The 27,857-nt window shown below is 46.3% G+C and overlaps 2 protein-coding genes and 1 long non-coding RNA gene across 3 annotated transcripts; 2 read left to right on the top strand and 1 right to left on the bottom strand.

Moving 5' to 3' along the window:
- Positions 1 to 1,726: 1,726 nt before the first annotated feature.
- On the top strand, positions 1,727 to 4,708 carry LOC123105635 (protein trichome birefringence-like 33). Its single transcript, XM_044527733.1, has 4 exons — positions 1,727 to 1,995; positions 2,076 to 2,299; positions 3,571 to 3,942; positions 4,044 to 4,708. The coding sequence occupies exons 1-4, from the start codon at positions 1,927 to 1,929 to the stop codon at positions 4,561 to 4,563; spliced, it is 1,185 nt and encodes a 394-aa protein (XP_044383668.1). The 5' UTR covers positions 1,727 to 1,926; the 3' UTR covers positions 4,564 to 4,708.
- A 12,860-nt stretch (positions 4,709 to 17,568) lies between these two features.
- On the bottom strand, positions 17,569 to 18,630 carry LOC123108190 (uncharacterized). The gene is made up of 3 exons (XR_006451852.1): positions 18,266 to 18,630; positions 17,942 to 18,171; positions 17,569 to 17,872 (listed from the first exon to the last, which is right to left on the bottom strand). It is a non-coding gene; the product is annotated as an uncharacterized lncRNA (long non-coding RNA).
- A 2,791-nt stretch (positions 18,631 to 21,421) lies between these two features.
- LOC123101718 (protein trichome birefringence-like 34) lies at positions 21,422 to 26,716 on the top strand. Its single transcript, XM_044523042.1, has 5 exons — positions 21,422 to 21,650; positions 22,043 to 22,203; positions 22,279 to 22,393; positions 25,960 to 26,056; positions 26,143 to 26,716. Exons 1-5 carry the CDS (start codon positions 21,422 to 21,424, stop codon positions 26,714 to 26,716), a joined length of 1,176 nt encoding a protein of 391 aa, XP_044378977.1.
- Positions 26,717 to 27,857: the final 1,141 nt, after the last annotated feature.

The raw sequence follows: 27,857 nt of genomic DNA, 5'->3' as shown, positions 1-27,857 counted from the left end.
TCAAGGACACATATAATTCCCATCGTAGTAGCAAATTTATCTTGATGAAGAATGCACAACCCATCTAACTCCGCCGACTCACATGTTATCTCCTAGTCTACTTTGCATTTCCCTCTTGTGACCTTGTCACACCTGCACAAAGATATTTAACCCCGTGCTTGTCGAATTTTCATTTGATTCCTACCAGGTATATGAAGCGGCGTAAGATATATGGCATATGGCTTGAGATATGAGGATCACATATGCCAGCCATGCTGACATGCTTGCCCTCCCGGATAGCAATCTTCCCGTCAATCTTATCTTCTACTGACACTTATTATGGATCGGAGGGAGTAAATGTACGAGGTGTATTCTCCCTAGACGAGTCACCGCAAACTCCAACGTAGGAACACCATTCCGTGTATCATTCATGTGTATATCATGGTGCACCAAACCAAAGCACCAAAACCATCAGAGACATTAAAAAAGAACAGGGAAAAACTATAAAGCGCCGAAACCATGGGAAGGTTTCTCCAACCGGTCTCATGCGGGACCCGATCGATGCTTTGCTTGCTGCGTCGGCCTCAGCCCATATGGCAAACATCCCAGTCCACTGGCCTGGCTACCCGCACCTGCTCCGTACCTTTCTCACCCACACTTTATCTGCGCCTTTGCTTACAATCCACACAGGGAAATATGTCACGCTTTGCCGGCTAGAGTTTCAATTAATTCCGTTTTATTGTTAGATGGCATTGCTTTCACTAGACCATCTTACACAATTCTGGTACGAAAAGAACTTCTCAGCGTTTGATATGGCCACCATTTTTTTGTTTGGTGCGTCGCTTTTGTGGCGCTAATGATGATTGCCGCCAGATAGAATTCAGTTAGGTGCACCAGATAGTCCTAATAAATCATACTCCTACATACTCCTACGTAGCATGGGCCTCATTTTTAACAAAAATTGCGGAGGTATAGCATGAACCGTGCGCGTGGAGTATAAACGAGCGAACAAATCCCACCCAAATGAGCTTCTTTGCGCAGAAGCAACGCTCGCTGTAACATGAGCATTCCTCGAGCGTGTCGATCCTTTCCACCACGAACTCGGCGTTCTCCCTTTCGCAACAGGGAGTTCTTACCGGTTCCCCCCGCCGGAGAAAAGCGTACCGCGGAGGGCCGTCGCGCTAGCTGCTGCTATAAAGCGCACGTTCGTTCGCTCCTGCAGGACGTACTTCTTCCGTTCTGAATTACTTGTCGCAGGTATGGATGTATCTAGATGTATTTTAGTTCTGGATATATCCATTTTTGCGACGAGTAATTTGAAACGGAGGGAATAATAATCAAGAACGTAGTCGCAACAACAATAAAACTGAATTTTACACCGTGCACCAACCCTGACGAGAATTTGGACGGAGTTCCAACCAGATAGCATCAGAGCAACCCACCCACCTACCGTGGCAGTCCGGGCAAGTCGTGCCTTGCAAAGGAGCGCACGCACACCCATCGCCCACCCGCCACCGTACCGCACCGGCGCGAGCTCGCTACAGTACTGCCGATCGGGGCGTCGAGCCGCACTCCGTCGGTGGCTCGGAAAGGGAGTGAGATCTCGCTTTAGGTTTAGGAAATTCAAAAGCTGCCGCGCGGCCGTGCGACACAAGCTAGCTCTAGCCAGCACCCCCCAATGTCGTCGCGCCTACTACTACCAGTGGTCTGGTGTGGTAGGAGTGGTAGGAGTACGTGCGGCGGTTGTTGGAGCCGGACCCTCGCGCCCGCGTTATATCTGCTGGAGCGCGAGCCCGATCCCGTCAGTGTCCCGGTGGTCTGGTGGCTACTCAGAGTGAGCTAGAGCTTGCCGAGATCCCACCCACCCAATGCGCGCGCGCCCCTCGTGAGCTACCAGAGCCGACCGACACACCCAGCAGAGCAGCAACCAGCGAACTGACGGACGCCATGGCCAAGCTCCTCGCCGTCCTGGCCCTCGTGGCCGCCGCCGCGCCGTTCCTCGGCGTCGCTGGCCAGGTACGCGTCGCCGGCACCCTGGACTTCCTTAGCGTAAAAATGCGCGTGCCTGGCTAATGTTTGCTGCCGTGGCATTGCAGGAGGGTGAGGGCGGGTCGGAGCTGCTGCCGTTCGCGGTGGGCGCGGCGCCGGAGGGGTGCGACGTCGGGCAGGGCGAGTGGGTGTACGACGAGGCGGCGGCGCCGGCGTACGAGGAGGCGGCGTGCCCCTACATCCCGGCCGAGCTGACCTGCCAGGCGCACGGCCGCCCCGACAAGTCGTACCAGCACTGGCGGTGGCAGCCCCGCGGCTGCTCGCTCCCCAGGTGCGCTCTCCCGCCGGCGTGTTCTCGCCTTACCATCTCACCGCCACTCACGATGAGCTCGCGCACGGTAGATCGGTGCGTGTAGGGTACGGTCGGTGGGATCCAAAGTGCACGCCCGTCACGCACGCAAGGCACCGCGCATAAAGATACGGACGGAGGAGTAGACGAGACGAGTAGCGCCGCTTTGTTGCGTACGTAGAAATCCAGAAATTACTTGTGTCGTGGATAGAATAGATTGACGCGGGAACAGCTCGACCGATGTGGTAATTTCGTGAGCTCCAGCTCTAGCTAAGCCAATAATGCGGAGGCACGGTAGGGCCTTTGCGCCGTGGAAGGACAGCGCTACAGCGCAGGGTAGGTGAGGCGCCATCCCCTCTCTCTCTCTCTCTCTCTCTCTCTCTCTCTCTCTCTCTCTCTCTCTCTCTCTCTCTGTTCTCGTCCTACCAACACAAGTTACTCAGCAGTAGAGCTCAAAGATTCAAAACTTCAAAGCCGTTATAGCACTGTACTGCTAGTAATGAACGGCGAGGAGGTACTGCTGCTGGGTGATTATCGTGAAGAGGTTAGTTATGATCCTTGTGTGTGTCTATATGTGCTCACGTGATGCAGGAGCTAGCACTACCGATTGTCGGGGACGTGCCTGCGTTCTAGCCGCAATTTTAACAGAGCAAATTAACAAAAATTGCTGCCAAACTGCTGCGGATTCCGCACTTTTGCTCTACCCCAAAACTGTGGCAAGCCAGGGGCACGCCTTGGTGGCTGTGCATGGCTTCGGTCCAGATGCCAAACATGCACGCCGTGCAGACAAACGAAACGAGGTCCATCAACGTTGGTGGATTCAAAATCCCAATAGTGTCTTGTGCATGTCATGGCTCTGAGGTCTCATTGGCTCATTGCACAGCCAGTCTTTTGGGGAAATGCTGAGCGGTGATTCGCTGTCCAAAATGTTTTGGCTCATGCGGCAGGGTTGGGTGGGACGGGAGGTACAGGTCAACTAGCTATACTCAGCTGCAGTTGTTGCACTCGCTACGCTGATCGATCTAGTAGTTTGATGAATAATTAGACTTTTGAGTGGACATTCTTTCACGGTAAATTGGCAAACATTCCCCCTAAAAGACTTGCATGAAAATCACTTGGGGTTGGTTCAGAGATTCGGAGCGACATGTTACGTGTTGTTGGTTGATTTGTTTGTGGTTCATCTCAGTTCATATTCTGATTTTATCAACGTAAAAGTGATGTTCTAAGAAGAAGAAAATATTCTCGTGCTGCAGCTTCAACGCGACGGTGATGCTGGAGATGCTGCGCGGGAAGCGGATGCTGTTCGTGGGCGACGCGCTGAACCGGGCGCAGTACGTGTCGCTGCTCTGCCTCCTCCACCGCGCCATGCCCGAGGGCTCAAGCTCCTTCGAGACCGTCGACGCCCTCAGCATCTTCAGGGCCAAGGCCTACGACGCCACCATCGAGTTCTACTGGGCGCCGCTCCTCGCCGAGTCCAACGCCGACGACGGCGTCGAGCACCAGCTCAACGACCGCGTCATCCGCGGCGCCCCCATGGACCGCCACTCCCGCTTCTGGAAGGGCGCCGACGTCCTCGTCTTCAACTCCTACCTCTGGTGGATGACCGGAGACAAGATCCAGATTCTGTAAGCCGCCGAGCAAACATCTCCACATCAACCATGATCAAGATCACTTTGATGATCGGAACGAAGCTCTGATCTTCTTCTGTATGCATGGTTGGTCGCAGGAGGGGCGCCGACAACGACATGAGCAAGGACATCGTGGAGATGGGGGCGGAGGAGGCCTACAGGCTGGTGCTGCACCAGGTGGTGCGCTGGCTGGACGGCAACGTGGACCCCAAGAAGTCCCGGGTCTTCTTCGTCACGGCGTCGTCCACGCACGCCAGCGGCCAGCTCTGGGGCGACGAGGCGGAGGGCAGCAACTGCCACGGCCAGACCAAGCCCATCGCCGACGCGTCCTACTGGGGCAGCACGAGCAAGGCGATGCTGCGGGTGACCGGCGAGGTGCTGGGCGCGTCCGCGAGGGTGCCGGTGGGCGTGGTGAATGTCACGCAGATGTCCGAGTACCGCCGGGACGCGCACACGCAGGTGTACCGGGAGCAGTGGGCGCCGCCGACCAAGGAGCAGCTCGCCGACCCCAAGAGCTACGCCGACTGCACCCACTGGTGCCTCCCCGGCGTGCCCGACGCCTGGAACGAGCTGCTCTACTGGAAGATCTTCTTCCCCGCCAGCGACCAGGCGCTCTGACGCAGCCTCGTCGATCGTCGTCGTTTAACATGCATCGTACAGTGTCGTTGCGATCGGCGTGCTGCGTCGTGTGGACGCCATGGCTATAATTCGTTCCCTTTTTTGGCAAAAAATGTGATTAAATGTGTGTTCCCTGCTCTCCTCACCGGATCTTGTCCCCTTACACGTTGGATGCGATTCATGGGCTTGCTTGGCACGTACAGGCCACGGAAACGCTGAAAACCTCCAACGGTAGAAAATATTGTTAAGGACATCTACAAATGGACTTCACACAAATCCTTAAACCTAAATGCCCGTGTTCGGGCGCATCCGCCGGTCACCCCTCATGTCTCCATGTCAACAGCCATCCCCCTTAGGCCCTTACATCTGGCCCCCAAATCCATACTAGCGATGCAAGTTGATGCAAAGTATGTAGATCAACATATCAACATTCCGACAACAGAAACATAGCACGGACCATACTTATTCGGCATACAGTTTTGTACATTCCGGCCCAAAAGTTCATCACACGAATCTAGATACATAGATAAACATAGCTAAACCGAGGGGGCGTTGGACATCATCATTTCCTCGCCGGTCCCTTCTCCTTGCGGCCACGAGAGTGGTGGTAGTAGTACTCCGCGTAGGCGTCGGCGGCCGAAGGGGTGTCATTGTCGGTGCTCATCGTGCCCCGCCGAGCGAGGACGAGATGTTTGTCAGTGAGACGATGGGCAGCGCTCGCCTGCTCCTTCGTGAGCCGAGCCACTTACGCGTCGACAGGCACCCTCTCCGTCGCGAGGCACTCAGACTGCTCGGTGCTGACTTGGAGTGCATTCGTGTTCTTGCACTGCGGGCACCTCGTGTCTGTCTCTGTTGTGGACATCGGCGAATGCAACACCACGTGCAAGAGCCGCTTATCCGGATCGACGAGCGGCGCGGTCGCAGACACGCGGGATCTGTGGGAGGAACTTGCCTTCACCGCCACCACCCTCTCATTCACTCGCTATCTCTTGCGGCGTGGAGCGCGCACCTTCGGTGCGAGGTCAGAGGGGTGGGAGAGGGGCGTGACAAGTGGCGGATCTACACCTACGCAGAGCGTGCGGAGCATGACAGGTTGGCGCCGTCATACGCATTGTGTTGTCCGGTGACAGGGGACGACAGAGAGCTCGAGCTCCCGTGTAACAACCCTGGGTTTTCCCCAAACAAGAAATTGTTTGCAATTTTTTGCATCATTATGACATCATCCACATTTCATGAGCATCATAATGATGTTTGGCAGTGACCCGATTACATGAGCATCCTAACAATTAATATGGATTTTTTGCCATTTTGTCAAATGATGAATAAGTAAACCGCTTTCTCTTTTCTATGTTCTGGATTGAGACTGACCACCAGACTAACTCGACCTTGTTGTGATGTTTGGCAGTAACCCGGTTTTTGTCACAACGAGCTAGCCGAGCTATCACCCGTAATGCAAACCCTCTGTTTATTTAGTAAATGGAGATATTTCCTAAATCAATTTCAAATGGTCTCTGATTTGACTTGGGATGAATCGGGTGGCCTTATTATAATCTAGCGAGACAACCTTTAAACTATTGTCTGAACCAGAGTTCGTTTGACGACCGATAAATAAAATATGCCAGGCATTATAACCGTCAGTTAAATAATAAGACGATTTACAAAATAAAAATGTTGCCGGTCGTTTCCCTCTCTTATGAGCGACATGTTAGCACCGTCATGAGCATTGCATTGCCGGGATTGAGCTACCGTGCAACTGCCTTGGGTTTTTTCCAAATAAGAAATTGTTTGTTATTTTATTTTCGCACCATCATGAAATCATCAACATTACATGAGCATCATAATTGCATAATTAATTTGCATTTTTGCCATTTATATCAACTAGTAAATAAGTAAACACCTTTTCTCTTTTCGATGTTTTGGATCGTGTAGCCTCATTATAATCAAGCGAAACTAAGTTTAAAATTTCTTCGAATTAGGGTTCACTTAATGCTCGAACGACCAATATGCGAGGCATTAATCCGCCGGTTAAATAATAAGACGATTCATAGAATAAAAATTTCGTGGGCCTGTTTCTCTTTTTTCTATATGGTGTTTGCTACCTTGTGATATCTTTCTGCCTACCTACGGTGCACTGGTTTCTTGTGCGACTCGCTTATTTATACTAAACTTTTGTACTTCATGTTAACTCATCTTGTCATGAAAGGTGTATATTATTTTTATTGACTGAAGTTATTCAATTTTAATATTTGGAATATCATGTTTTTGGTATAATTAGTCGAGTTAAAATTGTAAATAGACTTATCTATACTAATGTACATATTTTTCATGAAATTCTTATACATACAAACAAAATACAAATTTGTCTGCCAAGCTGAGATGGTATTTTGCCCATTTTCTAGTTTTGGGTGTTTAGAACACTGTCATTTTTCAACGGATTTTACTCTAAATCTTAAGAAACTAATATTATCTCGCTATGTATGTGTATGTATCATTTTCCATAATAGACTTAAATATCTATGAAACTTGATAGGCTGTTCTAGAGTGTATGAATCTAGCAAATAATTTGTTAGGTGTTTCTAGAGTAAAGAATATCAATATCAGACTATTTATGCTCCCATGGGCATTAATGGAGCATTTCTTACACCAGGCAGATTTAGAGGAGCGTCGGCCATTAGACTACATTAAATTGGGAGACTTTAATTGCTCTTTGTCCACCCCTTATCTGCCGCTACCACAGTGTTTCCTTCCGTCGGCGTTCAAATATGCCCCCCCCCCCCCCCCAAATGTTTCTTGGCCCGCTGTGCTATCAGCCCGTCACAAGGCAGATCTGGCCCAAGCCCACTACTCGTTGGCAGATATACAGGAATTATCCATTAATTGGGCGGTCCTTTGCTCTCGCTGCCTCCAATGGGGTCACGACAAAAATTCTTGCAAGGCTCGCTTAATCTGCATTAATTGCTCAGCCCCGGGTCACAAATCTGTTGACTGCCCGTTACACGGCAAGAATCAACATTTCCTTACCTCAGCTGCAATTCTAGGCAGTCAAGTTGACTGCCTCGGATGCCGTTCGTTGTAGATCTAATGGCATAGGAGGCAAGTTTTTAGGTTTTCAACCAAATCCAGAGTTCACTGGATATATTGCCTTGCTTTAGATGCTTCAAATTTTACTTCAAACGGAACCAAGACAAACTGTGTTTGGTATAAGAAGCAAAAGCAAAAAAGGTCAGGCCTTACAAACTTTGGTTTAGCAGTGATAGCCGAGACACAGAAATAACTCTTTATGAGACTATGGTTCTTGATGTGAGTCATCAAATTTAACATATTTTATTATGGTCCAACAACAAAGTATACTATAGAACTGTATATAAACTGCAAAAAGGTGATGCCTTACAAATCTCCAAAGCAAAAAAGTACAGCCAGAAAAACATGGTTCTCATAGTGTGCAGCCCCCGATGATAGAAATCCCTCTGACAGGATATTGACAGTTGGGGAAAATTAAGCACAGGCTAAAAGAAGCTAAACCGATTGGCATCTCTGTACAAAACCAAACAAATGCTCAAACATAAAACGAGCCATGCATCCTGTCATACACAAACCATTAAACTTTATAGACTGATATCGCCTGAATCAAAAACTAAAGATCGATGTACATGCAACAAGAAAACAGAGAGTACACACGGTGTTGCACAGGGGCTCAAGCATACATATTGGAAAAGAAAGAGCCAATCGCCAAGGCGCAAAACAGGAATTGTGGCAGTTAAAGCAGCGGTGCCAATTGCCATTGTGCAAAACAGGAGCAATATTACTGATAATTGAAATAATACGAACCAAAGGGTCCATCTAAAACAGAATTAACACCTGAAAGCAGAGCACACCCAACATAACAGACCACAGGGGGAAAAACACCAATGCAACCTATCACTTAGTTTGCTCGCTACAAAATTATCTTGATTAAAAAGATCTATTCATATTTCTCTAACATTCTTCACTTTTAATTTATACAGAGCAGCTTACGAAAGGGTTGCATACTTGCCATGCCAGGAATATACTTCATCATGATATCAAAGGTTTCTTGCATACCAGACAAGTATCTAACAGAAATCAATTCATCGGTCTCTTTTGCTTGAATCTCTATGGTTTCTGCAAGAGTACTAGGAAACCTTCCCAAGGAAATGCTTCAAAAAGTTTAAATCATGCTGGTGAGAATGGAGGTGCCTGGAGGTCAAAGTAGCCATGTGTCCAGAACAGAGCTGTGGTCTGTGGGCTAACAAAACAAAAGTGACGCAGATTCTCAAGTTTCAAGGATTGCTGCTGCATTGTTTGATCAAATGAAAGAATTCTCGGAGCAACATACAAGCGGGTGGCCAACTGGCTGGAGAGACAAAAATATCAGCTCCGTCGTTTAAAACCTGCATATGCAAATTATTTGACATAAATGCACACGCATTTAATGATACATAGCACATAACCATACCCTTAAATGACATAAAATTTCAAAGGGAGACACTTTTGCCTGACATAACAGAAAGCCAATTTTCATTGAAATAATTTCTCATAGAACCACAATTTTAAACTCATGTTTCACACAACCACCCACTCCACTCACTCTCATTGGTACAATTTTCACAAATCTACAGTTCCGAGGGTTGTTTGTTTTCACAAAGTCCCTCCACTAAGTCAACATGGCACCCATCGGGTTCAGGTGCCTTTGTAAAGCTAAAAGGGTGGAGTATTAAAAAAGTATCCAGGGCCGTGCATAGGGCGAGTCTATTTTGTGAAGAACCAACCATACAGTGTTGTATATTAAGAAAGGCCGTCCGATAGACACGTTCTTCAAATTAATCCATCGTTCCAGAATGATGGAGGAAAGGTAGCTGAACTCCGCCAAGAGCCTTAAGAAGGAGGATGCTTCTGGGTCTCCAACTCGAGGCATCCTATACCTAGCATTAGAGCGTCTGATGAAATATTTAGGAACTACAGTACATATTAACAGGATGTTAAGTTCAGGAAAAGAAAAACTGAATTGATTAAAGATGAAAAGCATAAATCAACGTAAAATCGTAAATGTCATAGTACTAGAGAAACCTTGATAGTAATCGGAAACTAGAGAAATCTCAAATACTAATAAGATAACTGAAATAATTACTGAAATCAGATGTGAAAAACCGTACCCAGAGTATTCTAGAAAGAAAAAAACCAATACCCAGACAACTTAGGGTTTCTTGAAGTTCTCACCTAATTCTGGTGGAGGGGTGTGGAGCGGGGTGGTGTAGCAGTACTGGAGAAGTCGTCGGCAGGATCAGGAACCCTAGCACAGCCGGTCGTTTGCAAGAGGAGCAAAGGAGGAAGGAAGGTCTCTCGTGCCTTTTTTATCTTTTTTGAGGGAAGGAAGGTCTCTCGTGTCCCGGTGTCTCAAACAGGCAGGCAAGTTATTTTTTTGAGGACAAAGCTAAGCTTTATTGATCATAATCCACATGGAGTGGGATACAGTTCGGATTATGAGGGTTAGCCAACCACATATGACATCCCGCACTGAGAGGAAGTGCATGCTTAGCTAAACTATGAACTTCACCGTTGAAGAACGGCTTTCAAAAACAAAATTACAAATAGAACTCAAAGAACGCATCTTGATTTCTGTTATCACCGACCCATATGATCCCTGATTGCCATTCTTGATGTCATCGACAACCTGCTTGTAGTCCGTAGCGATGATTAAGTTCCCCACAAGAAGATCATTTGCCAAAGCAAGTCCTTCTCTACATGCTATTGCTTCCAAGGTAGCTGGGTCTGTAACTCCGGCTATGACCAGGGCCGAGAGCAACCAGGTTCCTGCATAAACGGCCCAAGCGGCATCGGCTACTCACCGGCCCAAAGTACTATGAACCCCACGTTTCAGGCCGTTACCATTACGAATCATTTTCAGACTAAAAAAAGATTACAAATCATTTTTTGTTTTCAAGAAAATTTATGAAAAGGAATAAGTTTTTTTGCGAGAAAACTTTTGATTTATTCATTTTCAATCATGGTAGTACAACGAATCAACTTCCCCCATAATAAGACATCGTATCAATCAAGCTGACTGATCAATCGTGTATAGTTTACTAGCACTAGATGTTAAGGCGCGCTTCGCAACACGAAGCAGTTGTGGGATTAACTTTATTTATTTATTTTAGTTTGCGAGGAATTAACTTTTTTTCTAACTGGTCATTATGGTCAGTTTGTTCTTTCTTGTTTTATTTGCATTGGCTTAGGTTAAATTATTTTCTGACAATGTTTTTTTCTATTTTATATTGTATTGGACTACATTGGACATGATATTCCTTCTAAGAAAAGAGTGAAGTTGTTAGATGTGTGGTTGTGGTGTTCTTAAACATTTTGGTTTTAGTGTCAGCCGGTGGTGGTTGTATGAGCCCCCTGAAAGCTCTTATTAAACGTTGACACCATAAAATTACTATTATGACACTCACATGGGCCAGCCCATGAACCTCACGCTCGGCCAGCTCGGCATGCTCCACTCCCCCGCTTAGTTTTTCTTTTCTCGCTCCACTGCTTGGTTAGAAAAGGTTGGCTATCATACTTTTTATTTGAATAAGTTCATTAAATCAAATAAATACACATAATTAAAAATAATAAGTTTAAAAGATTGCAAATTAAAAAACACGATTGCTTTTAAAATCATGAATTTGAACGATATTCACAAATTCAGAACAATATTAGCAAATTTTAAAATGTTCACAGACCTTAATAATGTTCATCAACTTTAGAATCATAAATATTCATGAATTAAAATGTGAAAAAGTGAAATAAAAAATTAGGAAAAGATAAGAAAGGCCGTCCGATAGACACGTTCTTCAAATTAATCCATCGTTCCAGAATGATGGAGGAAAGGTAGCTGAACTCCGCCAAGAGCCTTAAGAAGGAGGATGCTTCTGGGTCTCCAACTCGAGGCATCCTATACCTAGCATTAGAGCGTCTGATGAAATATTTAGGAACTACAGTACATATTAACAGGATGTTAAGTTCAGGAAAAGAAAAACTGAATTGATTAAAGATGAAAAGCATAAATCAACCTAAAATCGTAAATGTCATAGTACTAGAGAAACCTTGATAGTAATCGGAAACTAGAGAAATCTCAAATACTAATAAGATAACTGAAATAATTACTGAAATCAGATGTGAAAAACCGTACCCAGAGTATTCTAGAAAGAAAAAAACCGATACCCAGACAACTTAGGGTTTCTTGAAGTTCTCACCTAATTCTGGTGGAGGGGTGTGGAGCGGGGTGGTGTAGCAGTACTGGAGAAGTCGTCGGCAGGATCAGGAACCCTAGCACAGCCGGTCGTTTGCAAGAGGAGCAAAGGAGGAAGGAAGGTCTCTCGTGCCTTTTTTATCTTTTTTGAGGGAAGGAAGGTCTCTCGTGTCCCGGTGTCTCAAACAGGCAGGCAAGTTATTTTTTTGAGGACAAAGCTAAGCTTTATTGATCATAATCCACATGGAGTGGGATACAGTTCGGATTATGGGGGTTAGCCAACCACATATGACATCCCGCACTGAGAGGAAGTGCATGCTTAGCTAAACTATGAACTTCACCGTTGAAGAACGGCTTTCAAAAACAAAATTACAAATAGAACTCAAAGAACGCATCTTGATTTCTGTTATCACCGACCCATATGATCCCTGATTGCCATTCTTGATGTCATCGACAACCTGCTTGTAGTCCGTAGCGATGATTAAGTTCCCCACAAGAAGATCATTTGCCAAAGCAAGTCCTTCTCTACATGCTATTGCTTCCAAGGTAGCTGGGTCTGTAACTCCGGCTATGACCAGGGCCGAGAGCAACCAGGTTCCTGCATAAACGGCCCAAGCGGCATCGGCTACTCACCGGCCCAAAGTACTATGGACCCCACGTTTCAGGCCGTTACCATTACGAATCATTTTCAGACTAAAAAAAGATTACAAATCATTTTTTGTTTTCAAGAAAATTTATGAAAAGGAATAAGTTTTTTTGCGAGAAAACTTTTGATTTATTCATTTTCAATCATGGTAGTACAACGAATCAACTTCCCCCATAATAAGATATCGTATCAATCAAGCTGACTGATCAATCGTGTATAGTTTACTAGCACTAGATGTTAAGGCGCGCTTCGCAACACGAAGCAGTTGTGGGATTAACTTTATTTATTTATTTTAGTTTGCGAGGAATTAACTTTTTTTCTAACTGGTCATTATGGTCAGTTTGTTCTTTCTTGTTTTATTTGCATTGGCTTAGGTTAAATTATTTTCTGACAATGTTTTTTTCTATTTTATATTGTGTTGGACTACATTGGACATGATATTCCTTCTAAGAAAAGAGTGGAGTTGTTAGATGTGTGGTTGTGGTGTTCTTAAACATTTTGGTTTTAATGTCAGCCGGTGGTGGTTGTATGAGCCCCCTGAAAGCTCTTATTAAACGTTGACACCATAAAATTACTATTATGACACTCACATGGGCCAGCCCATGAACCTCACGCTCGGCCAGCTCGGCATGCTCCACTCCCCCGCTTAGTTTTTCTTTTCTCGCTCCACTGCTTGGTTAGAAAAGGTTGGCTATCATATTTTTTATTTGAATAAGTTCATTAAATCAAATAAATACACATAATTAAAAATAATAAGTTTAAAAGATTGCAAATTAAAAAACACGATTGCTTTTAAAATCATGAATTTGAACGATATTCACAAATTCAGAACAATATTAGCAAATTTTAAAATGTTCACAGACCTTAATAATGTTCATCAACTTTAGAATCATAAATATTCATGAATTAAAATGTGAAGAAGTGAAATAAAAAATTAGGAAAAGAGCAAAAGGAAAAAACCAACCAGAAAAAGGAAAAGGCTAGAAAACCCAAAAGAAAAACTATTAAAAATGGTGAAAACACACACAAAAAAAAGAAAATAAAACTAGACAATACTTTCTCAATACCAGAAAAACCGATCGGCCAACGACACAAACTCTTACAAGCAGGCCCGTAGCGCCCCCCACTCCTCGACACACCAGGAGGCTCAAAATTTAGAGAGTTTAGTATCTTAATAGATTTAGAGAGTTCAGACTGGGGATTTTCTTTTTGGTATGATTTGGACCGGGTCAAGTGCATTTGACCACTCCAAATTCCTTTTGAACTTGATCCAGCCGCTCCTAACCATAGACTACTCCGACTTTGAAGGCGAAGTGGTGTCAGAGGAGGGCCCAGTTGAGTGCTACCATCGGAAAATAGCCAGGAAATTTATGGATGTGGTGAAGAAGTAAGTTGCAATGCATGTCCTGCTTTGCTTATTTGAAATCCCATGTTAACTGCTCTGTTTCTCTGAATGTTTTTATTTTCTATTAATTCAGTTATCTCTGTTGTACCATTGTAATGGTTAATGGTCACACTGGTTTGAAAAAGGAGCTAGGCTGAGATTTATATGTCCTTAATCTCCTTATTTGAGAACCTATGTGTTGAAAGTTTACTTCCACAAACATAGTTAAAGACAAATTATCTGCTATGCTTCTCTGAAGCTTAATTGTTGTGTTTCTCTATAGCTTAACTGCTCTGTTTCTCTGAAGCTTAACTGCTCTATTTATCTGAAGGTTTTCTATTTAGTAGGAGCTAGAGACAAACATAGTTAAATAATGAATTTTGTTATGAAAAGGATTATGTTACTCTGGTGTACCATTTGTAGTTGCTTATGGTTAAGTAACTCATTTTTCTTGCATATTGACAATTGTGGCTATGTTCAATGGGTTGACATGGAGTATCCCGAAGCTAGTACTAAAAAAGCTCTTCAGAAGCTTTGGGCAAGATATGAAGGTTGTTGTGCTGCTAAAACTAAGGAAGGAGCTGAAATCGTCTCCACATTGCTTGTTACAGGAAGGAGCAGCTCCTAAGATCATGGCCACGGAGGTTCGGAAGAGGCGGGGCGGAGGTGGTGGCGGACGAGCGGGAGGAACAAGCAGCGGCGGAGGCGGCGGTGGGGCAAGCCCTAAGGGCGGAGGCCTCCTCCCGTTGGCTCCGAGACGCCGTGCGGCGCCGCTGACACGGCGTGCGTTGGAACTTGGAAGACGCGGGCACGCGGAATGGCATGGCCGAGGCCGACGCGGCGGTCTGGCTGGCCCGGGTGGTGGCCATGGCGACGCGGGGGCGCAGCCGCGCGGAGATCGAGCCAACGCGGAAGGCGATCGCAGGGTTGCGCCAGGTACGCTCCGACTCTCGAGTCTCAGTCCTAGATGCGAATTCTTCCGAGTTCTTGCGGATATCAGGATTTGTGCGAAATTGGTGGTATTAGGATTTGTGCGAGGCGATATTATCCCAATTTCTTGCAAAATTGAGACGAGTTCTTGTATCAGGTTTCTTGTGAAATTGATTTCAGATCGTCTCCACATTGTTTGAGTTCTTGTATCCACTGTTGTTTGAACCTGCGTCTAATTCAGTCTGCTTGTTCCCAGGAAGGAGTAGCTCCTAACATCAGCAACTTGTCAAGTTATGCACAGAAACGTGTTAGAACAGACCCTGTGGACACTGATGATTACAAAGCTGCAACCTTAGCAAAACTGGGCACAACTGTCTGTCGCCTCAACATAGATACCTCAGCTAGTGATGACTCAGGGAAGATGAGGAAAGAAGTGGTGGATAGGTGCAAGTGTTCCCATCCAGGATCCGAGGACTGTGTACGAGTTCATGTCGGCAAGGCGAGGAGCTGGATCAAGGATCAGTTGGCGAGTTCGATGACGGGGAGAGGCTAGGGTTTGAGGCATGTCGGGTTTAGAGGAGGCAACGGGCTGGAGTGGGGAGTGTGGACGACGACCGGTCCACGGCTTCCCCATTTAAGAAGGACGGCGACCGTTCGCCTGAGCGGATGACAAGTGAGGCTGACCGCGCGTGAGCATTAATGTCGGGCGGTGGGAGGTAGGTGGCCTCCTCCCACGCGACCCCGAAGCGGACGAGCGACGCGTCCGTTTGCTGTCCGCCAGGACCCAAACCCGGCGCAAGTTTGCGCTCGAAATGTGTCGGCATAGACACAAAACGGACCAGTTGAGTTCAGGCCGTCGTACGCTGGGTCGTCTGGTTTGTCCCATTTACCCCAAACGAATGGGGCCGGGCGGGATGGGGTCGCGCGCTGGAGTTGGCCTAAGGAGGGACGAGCAGGGCCAGCACCCCCCCCCCCCCAGGTTTGCATCGTACATTAGTAATTAGGCTTAAAGTTGATTAGATTTTGCTCTTTAGGCTAGTCATAGTGGGAGTAACTTAGATAGTAACATAGCATAGTCAATTTTTTTTACTTATGTGGCATATAGTTAATGAGAAGAGAGGTGTTTAAAGTAACATAATATTTACTGTAACATAGCACTTTCCGAGAAAGGATGAGTCTACAAGATAATAAATAAAGTCATCTATGATACTACTACTATGTTACTTCACACTATAGAGATGACACTAGTATAAGTTACTTCCCATTATGACCAGCCTTAGGCATAATTCGCCTCCCCCCCCCCCTCCTATTCTGGGCGTTCAAGGCCTGTAGCGAGCCCAGCGACGTAAAGAATCAAAGGAGTTGGTTTTTTTGAAGCCCAATAATTCAGCTTACCATCATACTAGTTCGCCAACCCGCTATTGAAAACTAGTAGAACGCCCGTGCGTTGCCACGAGCTTTTGAAAAAATTTAGATGGTAAAATACGCGTGCGTTGCCATGGGCTTTTGAAAAAATTAGATGGTACTCGTCAAGCTAACATAACTGATAACAATGTTGTCTCATCTAACACATTTTTTTTGACAATCAGCTAACACACATCATACTATCAAACACAATAATGTTAAAGCGCCATTTTCGACGGGCTAGAGGTGACGGAGTCTAGCTTTAGTCCTGTGGAGGTGGCTGAGGGTACAAGTCAAAGGCCGAAGGTAGCCAGGCGGGGTCTGGTCAAACCAAACACGACGCTGTTTATAAGAGCGTCCAGCCTTGGACATTGTTGGTACTGACGCCCAGCCTTGGACGCTATTATTCCTAGTGTCCTTCCTATTTTTCAAATTTCTCATTAATGTTTATTAGTTTCAGAATTACCGAAATATTAATTATCGATAATAAAAATTTCGTCTGAAACTATAAAAAGGATAAGTACTACAAAATAAGGGTGAATAAGTGCCTTTCTCTGGATGAAGTCTGCTTTGAAGCTGGTTGCCCTCCTCCCTGCTCGCTGGTACTGACTTGCTGCTATTGTGCTCCTCATTGTAGTCGTCGATGACTGTGAAATAAATAATATACAAAACCTATTATCTCCAAGATTCATATAATTATCACAACCGATAATGGTCTCATGGTTAGCAAACTTGAAGAATTTATGACGCTTAAAAGAAGACCAATTGAAATAGGTGTCATGTGTCCATAAAAAAAGGTGGTTAGATGTTACAGATTTTCCCTACAACAGTTTGGTGTTCATCCCTAATAACTAATATTTTCCAACATATGGTACTATTATTAATCACAAAAAGTAGACATGGTCTGTGAATCCTTTAGTACACATCACTCGTGCCTTTCAGCAGCTAGTTTAGCTACAAGCCTACAAGATTCAGATTATCTTGACCATGCTTGTATATTCTTGTTAATTTGCAGCAGGCAAGATCATTGAAACAGAAGTGTACCATCAGTGTATGAAAAAAGATGAAAAAAGATCTTAGTTGTGTAGAATTTCCATGAATGGCATCTTCAAGTTTCTTCATGTTGGCACGGACCACTTCGCTAGCCTTCTCACCTTTGTGATGAAAGTGTAAAGTTGGCTGTGCAAGATCCAGCATTAGTCAAGTATTTGCATTTACGAATTAGGATGAAGGGTGGTGAGAATCATATTTATTTATATATACACGCAAACATGCATCCAACAGAACGGACATGCATTTTAAGCATTTAACAGGGTAAGTTAAATCTCTGTGTGTTCTCAGATTCCTCCACTAACTGAAACATACCCAACACATCATTACCATGAAACAGAATGGAAGTAACACTGAACTTTATATTATAAGAATGAAAACGAAATAAATATTATAGCTCAATGCCATGTACATTTTTGTCGAATACTATAGCTCACGACGACTGAACTTGCATGTGATTTGTGATAGTTGTTCTCTAGGAAGCAAGTACAGTTAGGAAGCGTTCGGTTCCTCTCCGCTCTCTTAACTCTGCTCCCGGAGCGGACCTCACTTTAATGGAGCTGCGAAGACCGAGCTCCACCAACTCCGCGGAGTGGAGGAGCAGAGAGATTACGAACGGGGCCTTAGTCGCACCAACCCCTACCCACTGAAAAAACAGAGAGAAAGTATGAGGATATTAGAGTTTACAAATCTGCACCATGCATATATGAATTACCTTCTTCTTAGCCATGCTCGATAACTGCTACCAAGTTGGCATTTGTCGCCTGGATAGCCGGACCAGGAAAGACCGAGACTTGCTCGAAAATTCAAATGGCATCACGAGCACATGTTGCCAGGTGAAAATAACTTGATGGTTGGTCTGGCACAATCTGATAGAAGACGAGTGAGAGGTGTGATACCGCCGCCGACAACGACCTACCGCAGAAGCTCTTCTCCCCAAAGGACCTGCAGTACAGCAACACACACCATATGTTCAAAACCAGGAACTCGCGGATCAGGATTTACCTGGAGATTGGAGGAAGAGGTAGGAGGCACGAACGGAGGGGGAGAAGGAGAGGGCTACGGTGGTGATCCGCGGCGGCGTCCGTGGGGATCCGAGGCGGCGATGGCTGGCTCGTTCGTGGGGAACCGCAGCGGCGATGGCTGGCTCGTTCGTGGGGATCCGCGTCGGCGGCGGCCCCTGACTTGCTCAACTCGATCTGGGGCCTCCCCGCTTTAAGGAAAGAACGTGAGTGGATGACGCTGGCGGGGGAGAGGGTGGAGATCTTGGTGGGGAAGACGGCGGCAGGTCCTCTCGGACACCGGCGGTGGCGAAGGGCTCCGAGGGCCGCGTCGTCCTTGCGATTCGATGTACAAAAAGATCGAGGTGTGAGATATTGCCCTAAAAACTAATGTAATTTTGATTAATTATTGTGATTGAGCGATTTATGGTAAGGATAATTAATTTAGATTTAATCTTTAAGATTGATCGTGATTGATTCTTTCACATAAAGACATTACTAAATAACTCGAGTCAACATGGAAGGTTCTGATCCGTTCTACAAGATTCCTATTCCTACGATAATCCTATCTTATGAACCAAAAGAGGCCTCAGATTTTTTTTTTTGTGTGGGGGATGACGCAAAAATAAACCAAGGGTTGGTGGGAATGTAGACGGAAAAAAAACCCAGCAAAATAAAACGGTTGAAAGTGGTGGGACGAAAATAAATCGTACTATTCAACCAACTCAGACATTAGAAGTAGAGAATTTTAAAATTCTAAATTAGACTGCACATATGCGACACACAATTGAAAGGAATCAAATAGCTAAGGTGAGACCATAAAAAGTAAATAGAGTTCACTGACCTGTTCCTCGGCGGCTGTGACAAACTCTCGACCAAGTGAGCGCCTGACGAGAGGGCCACCGGGAGAACAGGGACGGCAACCGATACCTTGGGGTGTGGCGGGCACCAAGTAGCAGCGGCGTCGCAAGAACCTTTTCAGCCATGACTTCACCTGTAGCCATTACAGTCTTGTACACAAGACCAAATGATCCATGGCCCAGAATCGTTGTGAAGTTTTTGGTAGCCTTCTGCAGATCCCTGAACAACCGACACAGTAACATGGAGCAATCAGAAAGATGTTACTTTGCTTCTGGCTACTCTCACCAACACTAACATTCACAATAAGATCATGGTATAAGTTGCACGCATGCATTTCTAGAGCTGCCATGAACGTACTATCCTTAATTGGATCAAATGCATTAGACAGTCAAGCTGATATATTTCAACTTTACAATTCACTGATCATGTGATCTTAATACTGCAACCAAGATTGCAACGGAGGAGTAGTTGCCATACTTGTAATGGTACTTCGGGATCCCAAAGACGGACATGGGCTGGTCCCTGCCGTTGTTGCCCCGCCCGCCCCAGAAGGCGATTTGCTTCCCCGCCGGCAGTAGGTTGTTGCCCCAGTCGGAGACGCTCTCGAAGACCACGAAGACAGAGATACTGGATTAAGGCTCGCGGAGCCGTTGGCCTGCGGCGTAGCCGTGGATGACTCGAGTGACCGTGTCCGTGTGCGTGCAACGGTGCTGGCCTGCCATCGGTACTTCCAAATGGCCAGGAACACGCACGCCACGAGCACGACGGCCGCGACCACGATGGCCACGACCTTCGCCATATCGCCCATTCCCGGGCTCCTCCTAATGCCTTCCCGCTAGGGCCAAGACGGCCCAGAGGCCACCGTGCTCCCATCTTCTCTCCCTCCTCTCTTCCATGGCTGGTACAAGGGACGTGCTGGGATGAACGGGAGGCAACCCTCGAGATCTAGATCGGGTGTGATCGGATTTGGAAGAAAAAACTGAATTGGGAATGATTGGAAAAGATTGAGGGAAGGAGATCGGAAATGGAATGGAAAGAAGATAGGTATGGTCAGATTTGGAAGAAAATTCTGACTTGGGAGTGATTGGAAAGGATTAGGGGAAGGAGATCCGGAACAGAATGGAAACAATGAGAGAAGATCGGTGGGATAGGAAGAAAAATCAGTTGGCGGGTTTAGTAACCGGAGATAAAAATGGAAGGAGGAGTGGTGAGAGGTGAGACGGAAATAAACCAGTGCGAGGTGGTGGATGGTGGAAGCTGAGACAAAAAAAACCCAGACGAAAGTGATAGGACTATTCAATCAACTCGTGCATTGGGAGTAGAGATTGCTGCAAGAAAAAAACGAAGGGAGGTGGTGGAAGCGAACTAAAGAAACAACGTACGGACTGCCAAGCGCAGAGATTAATGTGATTGAGCAATTTAATGTAAGGTTGATTAATTTAGATTTGATCTTTAGAGATTGATCGTGATTGATTCTTTCACATAAAGACATTCCTCAATAAATTGCGTCAGAATGAAAAGTTCTGATCCGTTCAGATTTTTTTCATTGTATGTGAGGGTAACGCGAAACTAAATCGGTGGGGTGGGAGAGGAGACGAAAAAAATCCGACGAAATAAAACTGTTGAAAGTGGTGGGACGAAAATAAACCGTACGAGGCTATCAACTACTCCATTAGAAGTAAAGACAAACAGCCGCCTAGTCGCCCAGGACGCACCACGCATGACTCGCAGCCGTCTAGGGCAGTTCGTCGGTTGGCAAAAGGTAGGCGGCGCCGCACCTTACAGGTCACAGGCGATCACCACCGATGGTGGAAACTGTCACGCTGCGCCCGATGACCACGACGATGCGCAAGAAAATTTGTGGTGAGTCCCTCTTCATTAGTTTGTTCGATCTGACAATACCAATCCGCATTAGGATTAAGATTACACCGATTTTTGATTTAGATGGAATTAGTTAGATGCAGCAATCTCCTGTTTTATCCTCACAAATTGATATAAAAAATAGATATAATACACTGATTCTGTCATTTGGATTAAAAAAAATCATCGACTGTGCTTGTGTTTGTGCATAGTCATGATCAGAAGAATCAGTACATTCATTTTTGAAGGGATTGGTTCGAGCAAACAACGAGAAGCATATTCAGGTATCAATCAAAATCACTCGATAGCTTTACTATGTTCTGGTTTTTTTTCTTATCGCCGAATCAGTCTCCGTCTTCTCTATGCTCAAATCCTGGCTTTGCCCCTGAAAACGCCGACGATGCATTCGCCTCCTACGGCCACAATCTCGGTCACGACGACGGCCAAGAGCAGCGGCATCACCCCCACCGAGCATGCCTCCGCCACCCATCACTGTTGCCGCCGGCGGTGGTCGGGGTGTGGACGAGTGCGACATGTCCTCCGGCCGGTGGGTGTACGACGAGGAGGCGTACGCTCTGTACAAGGAGAGCGCTTGCCGGTTCATGTCGGAGAACCTGGCGTGCGGGAGGTACGGCAGGACGGACCTCCGGTACCAGCACTGGCGGTGGCAGCCGCACGGTTGCGACCTTCCTAGGTACGTACGTGCCATACCCACACATAGTGAAGTGAAGTAAGTGTAGCGTGTCTGCACGTGTGTACTTTCTCCATTTCAGATTATTTGTCTTAAAAGTGAATAAAAATTGATGTATCTACAATTAAAATACGTATAGATACATCAATTTTCGTAACAAGTAATTTCGAACAAAGGGAGTACAATACAAGTCACACTGTGTCTGCCGGTTGTTCAGCTGCTCATGCATGAATGATACTTCAGTGCCTTAAGGCACCTATCTTTGTGTCTATGACATGCAGGCCTAACAGGTGACTTGTCCACATGTCAGTGAACCAAAGGCAGATGCCTTTTAAGGCACCGAACCTGCGTCCCTCATGCATCTCCATGCATAATGCATGGATGCGTGTAGTTTAACGAAAAGTGAGGCTGCTGGAGAAGCTGCGCGGGAAGCAGCTGGCGTTCGTGGGCGACTCTCTGAACCGGGACCAGTGGGTGTCCATGGTCTGCCTCATCGACACCGCCACCCAGGGCCTCCACAAGACGCTCATCTCCGCCGGAACCCTCGTCTCCTTCAACGTGCACGTATGCACCAACTTACTAATCACATGGCACGATCGATCAAAGTCACATGCATGAACTCTAATCGACCGATCACAGATGGATCGGTATCAAGAGTACAACGCGTCGGTGGACTTCTACTGGTCGCCGCTGCTGGTGGAGTCCAACTCCGACCACCCGGTGCGCCATCGCGTCATAGACCGCACCGTGGACGTCTCCTGCGGGAATTTAGTCTATTTTAGGCAGCCCAATAACTATTTTAAATATTTCTAATAAATTCTAAAGGTCCACTTAGCCCATTTATGCAGGGTAAGAGATACTACTAAAGTTTAGTTTTATATTGCTAGTTTAGTGGGAGTTGGACCTTCTTATAAGGGAGGTTCTTTCCCCACTTGTATGAGCATGAGTACAAGAGGGATATCCACGCGTGCTCCTCCTCCGCCGCCTGCCTCGCCGCGCCTCTTCCTCTCGCCACAAAGTTCCGACCACTGCGCTGTTGCTACGTTCTTCCCCATCCCGTCTTGCGGCGTGCACCGCAGGTCGGGACAGTAGGCCTCTGAAACCGCACCTTTTGAGTCCTGTACGGAAGAAGGGTGATAAGGTTTTTGGGGAGCGCTCGACGCGACTACTGGCTACTTCATCACGGACGATCCGGTTGCCGACGACTTCTTCCCCGACGACATGGCAGGCGAGGACACCGACCCCAAGTCCAGTGCTTCTGCTACTGCTGTCCCTTACGTGTTCTTGTCTTTCCTATTAAAGGTTCTGCCTCAGTTCCTTGTTCTAGTCCTTGTCCTATACATAATAGGTTCTACTTCATATATGCTACTTGCTATACTGTCTGCTTTAGATATGATAGGCTACAGTTCATATATGCAGAAGCTATTTATCTTCTCTCTATCAGAACGCATGATTTGTTTTATCTCTACTATATTAGTCATGCTTTATCTAGTATTTATGTTAATAAAATCATTTGATAAATTGCTCATATTTCCAACAATCCAAAAACCTTATTATAGACAATTTACCCCAAGTGGTTTTGCTGCTTCCATGAGACCTCCTATGTTTGAGGGTATCCACTATAAGAGGTGGCGCGTGAGAGCAGTCTTATGGTTTCAAACCATGAGTTGCTATGACGCCACTCTCGGCAAACCTGGAGGAGAGCTTGATGCTCAATAGGCACAAGCTTTTCAGAAAATGGATACTCTGTTTAAGGCTGCTCTCTTGAGTGTTCTTGGTGAGAACATAATTGATGCTTATGTGTCAATGATAATGGAAAAGATATGTGGGATGCACTCGAGGTCAAGTTTGGGGTCTCGGATGCTGGCACTGAGCTGTACATCATGGATCAATTCTCTGATTTACAGGATGACTGAAGAGCGCTCCATGGTTGAGCAAGCTCATGAGATACAGTCATTTGCTAGAGAACTTGAGCACTTCAGTTGTATGCTACCGGACAAGTTTGTTGCCGGAGGTATCATCACTAAGCTTCCTCCTTCATGGAGGAACTTTGCTACCTTGCTGAAGCATAAGAGGCAGAAGTTTTCCGTCTCGGATCTCATTGGCACTCTTGATGTGGAAGAAAAGGCGAGAGCGAAGGACACACGTGCTCGAGGTATCGAGGGAGGATCTAGTGCCAATGTGGTACAGAAGCAGAACTTTCAGCCCCACAAGTTCAAGAACAAGGGCAAGTTTGATAGAAAAGCAAAGTTTGATGGGAAGAACAAGGTTGTGCAACACATGAACTTCAAGAAGAAAAATGGCAAGAAGAAAGGTGCTTGTCATGTGTGTGGGCATCGTGATCATTGGGCTCCTAGTTGCCCTAATCGCTATGACAAGCGTCATCCTGGGAAAGGCGGCAAGACCGCTAATGTTGTCATTGGAGACACTGACATGAAGGATGCTGGGTATAGTATATTTCCCACTATTCTTTCAGTATGTCATTCTCCTGACTGGTTGATTGACACGGGTGCTAATGTGCATGTATGCGGTGATATTTCCATGTTTTCGTCTTATCAGACCGCAGGGACTTCAACCATGCTGATGGGCAACGGTTCAAGTGCTTCTGTTCGTGGTGTTGGCACGGTCAATCTGAAGTTTACTTCGGGGAAGATCGTGCGGCTGAAGAACGTGCATTATGTCCCCTCCGTCAATAAAAATCTTGTTAGCGGATCTCTTCTGTATAGAGATGGCTACAAGCTTGTCTTTGAGTCGAATAAATTTGTAATATCCAAGTATGGAACCTTTGTTGGTAAAGGTTATGAGTCAGGAGGCTTGTTTCGTTTATCCTTATCAGACGTTTGCAATAAAGTTGTTAATCATATTTGCAACAATAGTAAATCCAATGTGTGGCATTCACGTCTTTGTCATGTTAACTTTGGTTGCATGTCGCGACTAGCAAAGTTGAACTTAACCCCTAGTTTCACCATCGTCAAGGGATCTAAGTGTCAAGTATGTGTGCAAGCTAAGCAACCTCGTAAGTCTCACACGACTGCGGAAATAAGAAAACTTGCACCACTAGAGCTCATACATTCAGATCTATGTGAAATGAATGGTGTGTTGACAAAAGGTGGAAAGAAATATTTCATGACGTTAATTGATGACTCCACTAGATAGTGCCGTGTGTATCTTTTAAAATCTAAGGGTGAGGCTTTGAACTTTTTCAAGATTTATAAAGCTGAAGTGGAAAACCAACTTGATCGGAAAATCAAGAGGCTTAGGTCCGACCGTGGTGGAGAGTATTTTTCCAATGAGTTTGATGCTTTTTATGCGGAACATGGTATAATCCATGAGAGGACGCCTCCCTACTCACCTCAGTCAAATGGGGCAGCCGAAAGAAAGAACCGTACTCTAACTGATTTGGTTAACGCCATGTTAGACACATCGGGTCTCTCCAAGGCATGGTGGGGGGAGGTGATATTGACAGCATGTCATGTCCTGAACCGGGTCCCCACAAAGAACAAAGAGATAACTCCATTCAAGGAATAAGAGAAGAAAAGGTTAAAACTCTCTTATCTGCGAACATGGGGTTGTTTGGCGAAAGTCAATGCTCCAATTTCAAAGAAGCGGAAGCTTGGACCAAAGATTGTGGATTGTGTTTTCCTGAAATATGCTTTTCATAGCATTGGCTATAGATTCTTGGTTGTAAAATCTGAGGTACCTGACATGCATGTCGGTACGATCATGGAGTCGAATGATGCGACTTTCTTTGAAGATATGTTTCCCATGAAGGATATGGCTACCTCATCTAATCAGGAGATGCCTAGTTCATCGAATCAGGAACCAGTTACAATTACCGAACCTACAATTTCGATGGAACACTTTGAAAGTTCTGTGAAGAAGAACAATGAAGTTCCTATTAAGAGCAAGAGACAGATGACTGCAAAGTCCTTTGGTGATGATTTGCTTGTGTACCTCATAGATGACACTCCAAGTTTTATTTCAGAGGCCTATGCATCTGAAGATGCTGAGTACTAGAAGAAAGCGGTTCGTAGCGAGATGGATTCCATCTTGGCGAATGAAACTTGGGAGATAACTGATCGTCCTTATGGGTGCAAACCTATAGGATGCAAATGGGTATACATGATAGGTTCTGCTTCATATATGCTACTTGCTATACTGTCTGGTTTAGATATGATAGGCTACGATTCATATATGCAGAAGCTATTTACCTTCTCTCTGTCAGAACGCATGACTTGTTTTATCTCTACTATATTAGTCACGCTTTATCTAATATTTTTGTTAATAAAATCATTTGATAAATTGCTCATATTTCCAACACCTCCTCCATCCTCAACCACGCCCGGCACTGGACGTACGCCGACGTGCTCATCTTCAACTCCTACCTCTGGTGGCGCCGCCCCTCCATCGAAGTCCGGTTAGTACGGACTGATCATTGAACCGTTGACTTGCCTCTAACTTGGTTAACCTTCGATCATAGACGCGTGCGTGGATGCGTTGCAGGTGGGGGTCGTTCGAGGCACCTGCGGCGAAAGAGGACGAGTACTGCGGGGTGACCAAGGCGGTCGACGGCGTGCGCACTTTCGAGCTGGCGCTCGCGACGTGGGCCGACTGGCTCGAGTTCCACGTCGGCCGCGCACGCACCCGCCTCTTCTTCATGACCATGTCGCCGACTCACCTCCCCTCCGACGAGTGGGCCGACGACGCCGGCGGCGGCACCAGCCACGGGTGCTACAACGAGACGGAGCCGATCGCTGCGGCGGAGGAGGGGGGCCGCTACCAGCGTGGCGTCACGGACCCGGCGTTCGCGCGTGCGGTAGAGGAGCAGGCGCGGCGTGGCGTCACGGCCCCGGCGTTCGCGCATGCGGTAGAGGAGCAGGCGCGGCGGCTGGTGAACGTGACGGCGATGTCGGAGCGGCGCAAGGACGCGCACCCGTCGGTGCACCGGCGGCAGTGGGAGCCCATCACGGACGCGCAGGCGAGGGACGCGAGCAGCTACGCGGACTGCATCCACCGGTGCCTCCCCGGCGTGCCCGACGTCTGGAACCAACTCCTCTACGCGCACATCGTCTCATGACAAAATGACGTTACAAAGGGGTTGCACACTATGTCACCAGAGTAACTGAGCCGGGCTAAAAATCACCGTTTTGGCTTTCGAACTTATTAACGAAATTAATCATGAAATTTCTTTGCTTTAAAACCTTTTCACGATTTGACCTTCTGGTCTACCACCATACTACAAGGCAGTGGTAGGGTTAATGGGCTACTGACACGGTCAATGGCGATAGACCCCGGTAGCAGCCGTTAAAGATAGACTTCTGACATGTAGCAGCCGTGTAGCAGCCGTGGACCAAATGTGGGCTGAGGGCTACCGTGGTTCACTTTGGCGGTAGTTCGTCTACCAGCGGTCAGATCTTGAAATAGTTCCACACGTGTTTAAAGGTCAAAACGGTGATTTCGGCCTTAGGCCGGATTGTATTTTGTTAACTTATTGTTGAACTATTGAAGACAACGCAACAAAAGGTTAGGCTTGGCAATGTTGTATCAAATGCATGACGTTGAGGCTGTTTGGTTCATGTCCTGAAGGTCATGCCTGGAAAAATTGTGTACCTGGACTGGGCCTGAGATGTCTCTGCTTTCTGCCTGACCAGGCAAGCATTATTTGGTTCGTGGCCATGCTTGTTAAGTGTTAAATATATTAAACAATGTCACTATTCACCTGTACCTTCTCCTTTTTTTTTTAAATTGGACGACAGGGTTAGCATCCCAGGCACCACCGAGGCATGTCCAGGCATCCATTTCAGGTGGCCTGGACCAGGCAAATCACACGCGCAAGTTTACCGGCTAGACTAACAACGAGCTCCACTTTCCCAGGCCAGGCTAGCATTCGATCTCCAGGTCACAAACCAAACAAACCACAAGCAGTTCTCAGGCAAGCACCAGGCCAGGCACCTTTGCTCCAGGGAAGCAACCAAACTGACCCGTTGATATCGAGCAAAAGCTTTATCTTGCCTACTGCGAGATATAAGATAAAATCTCGCCTCAAGGGGTTTCCCTTAGTGGACCGGCTCAATCACTCGGCCTTAGGAAGGTTTCTTCTATGGAACGGTATCAAATGTTTTTATAACTTTCCGCATTTTTTCTGTGTGTTTTTCTATCGATTCATGTTGGTTTACTTTTGGTTTTTTCTGTTTCTTTTTTCTTCAGTTTTTTCATAC

Source organism: Triticum aestivum, chromosome 5A (assembly GCF_018294505.1).
Source record: "Triticum aestivum cultivar Chinese Spring chromosome 5A, IWGSC CS RefSeq v2.1, whole genome shotgun sequence".
Lineage (NCBI taxonomy): Eukaryota > Viridiplantae > Streptophyta > Magnoliopsida > Poales > Poaceae > Triticum > Triticum aestivum.
Note: the sequence above shows the minus strand (reverse complement) of the source record. Positions and strands in the feature narration are given on the sequence as shown.

Excerpts from the sequence above, each read along its gene's own strand:
- LOC123105635 (XM_044527733.1), top strand. The coding sequence starts at position 1,927 with ATGGCCAAGCTCCTCGCCGTCCTGGCCCTCGTGGCCGCCGCCGCGCCG. Across the intron at positions 1,996-2,075 it reads TCCTCGGCGTCGCTGGCCAG|GAGGGTGAGGGCGGGTCGGA; the intron begins GTACGCGTCGCC and ends GTGGCATTGCAG. Across the intron at positions 2,300-3,570 it reads CGCGGCTGCTCGCTCCCCAG|CTTCAACGCGACGGTGATGC; the intron begins GTGCGCTCTCCC and ends CTCGTGCTGCAG.
- LOC123101718 (XM_044523042.1), top strand. The coding sequence starts at position 21,422 with ATGCCTCCGCCACCCATCACTGTTGCCGCCGGCGGTGGTCGGGGTGTG. Across the intron at positions 21,651-22,042 it reads CGACCTTCCTAGGTACGTAC|TGAGGCTGCTGGAGAAGCTG; the intron begins GTGCCATACCCA and ends TTTAACGAAAAG. Across the intron at positions 22,204-22,278 it reads TCGTCTCCTTCAACGTGCAC|ATGGATCGGTATCAAGAGTA; the intron begins GTATGCACCAAC and ends GACCGATCACAG.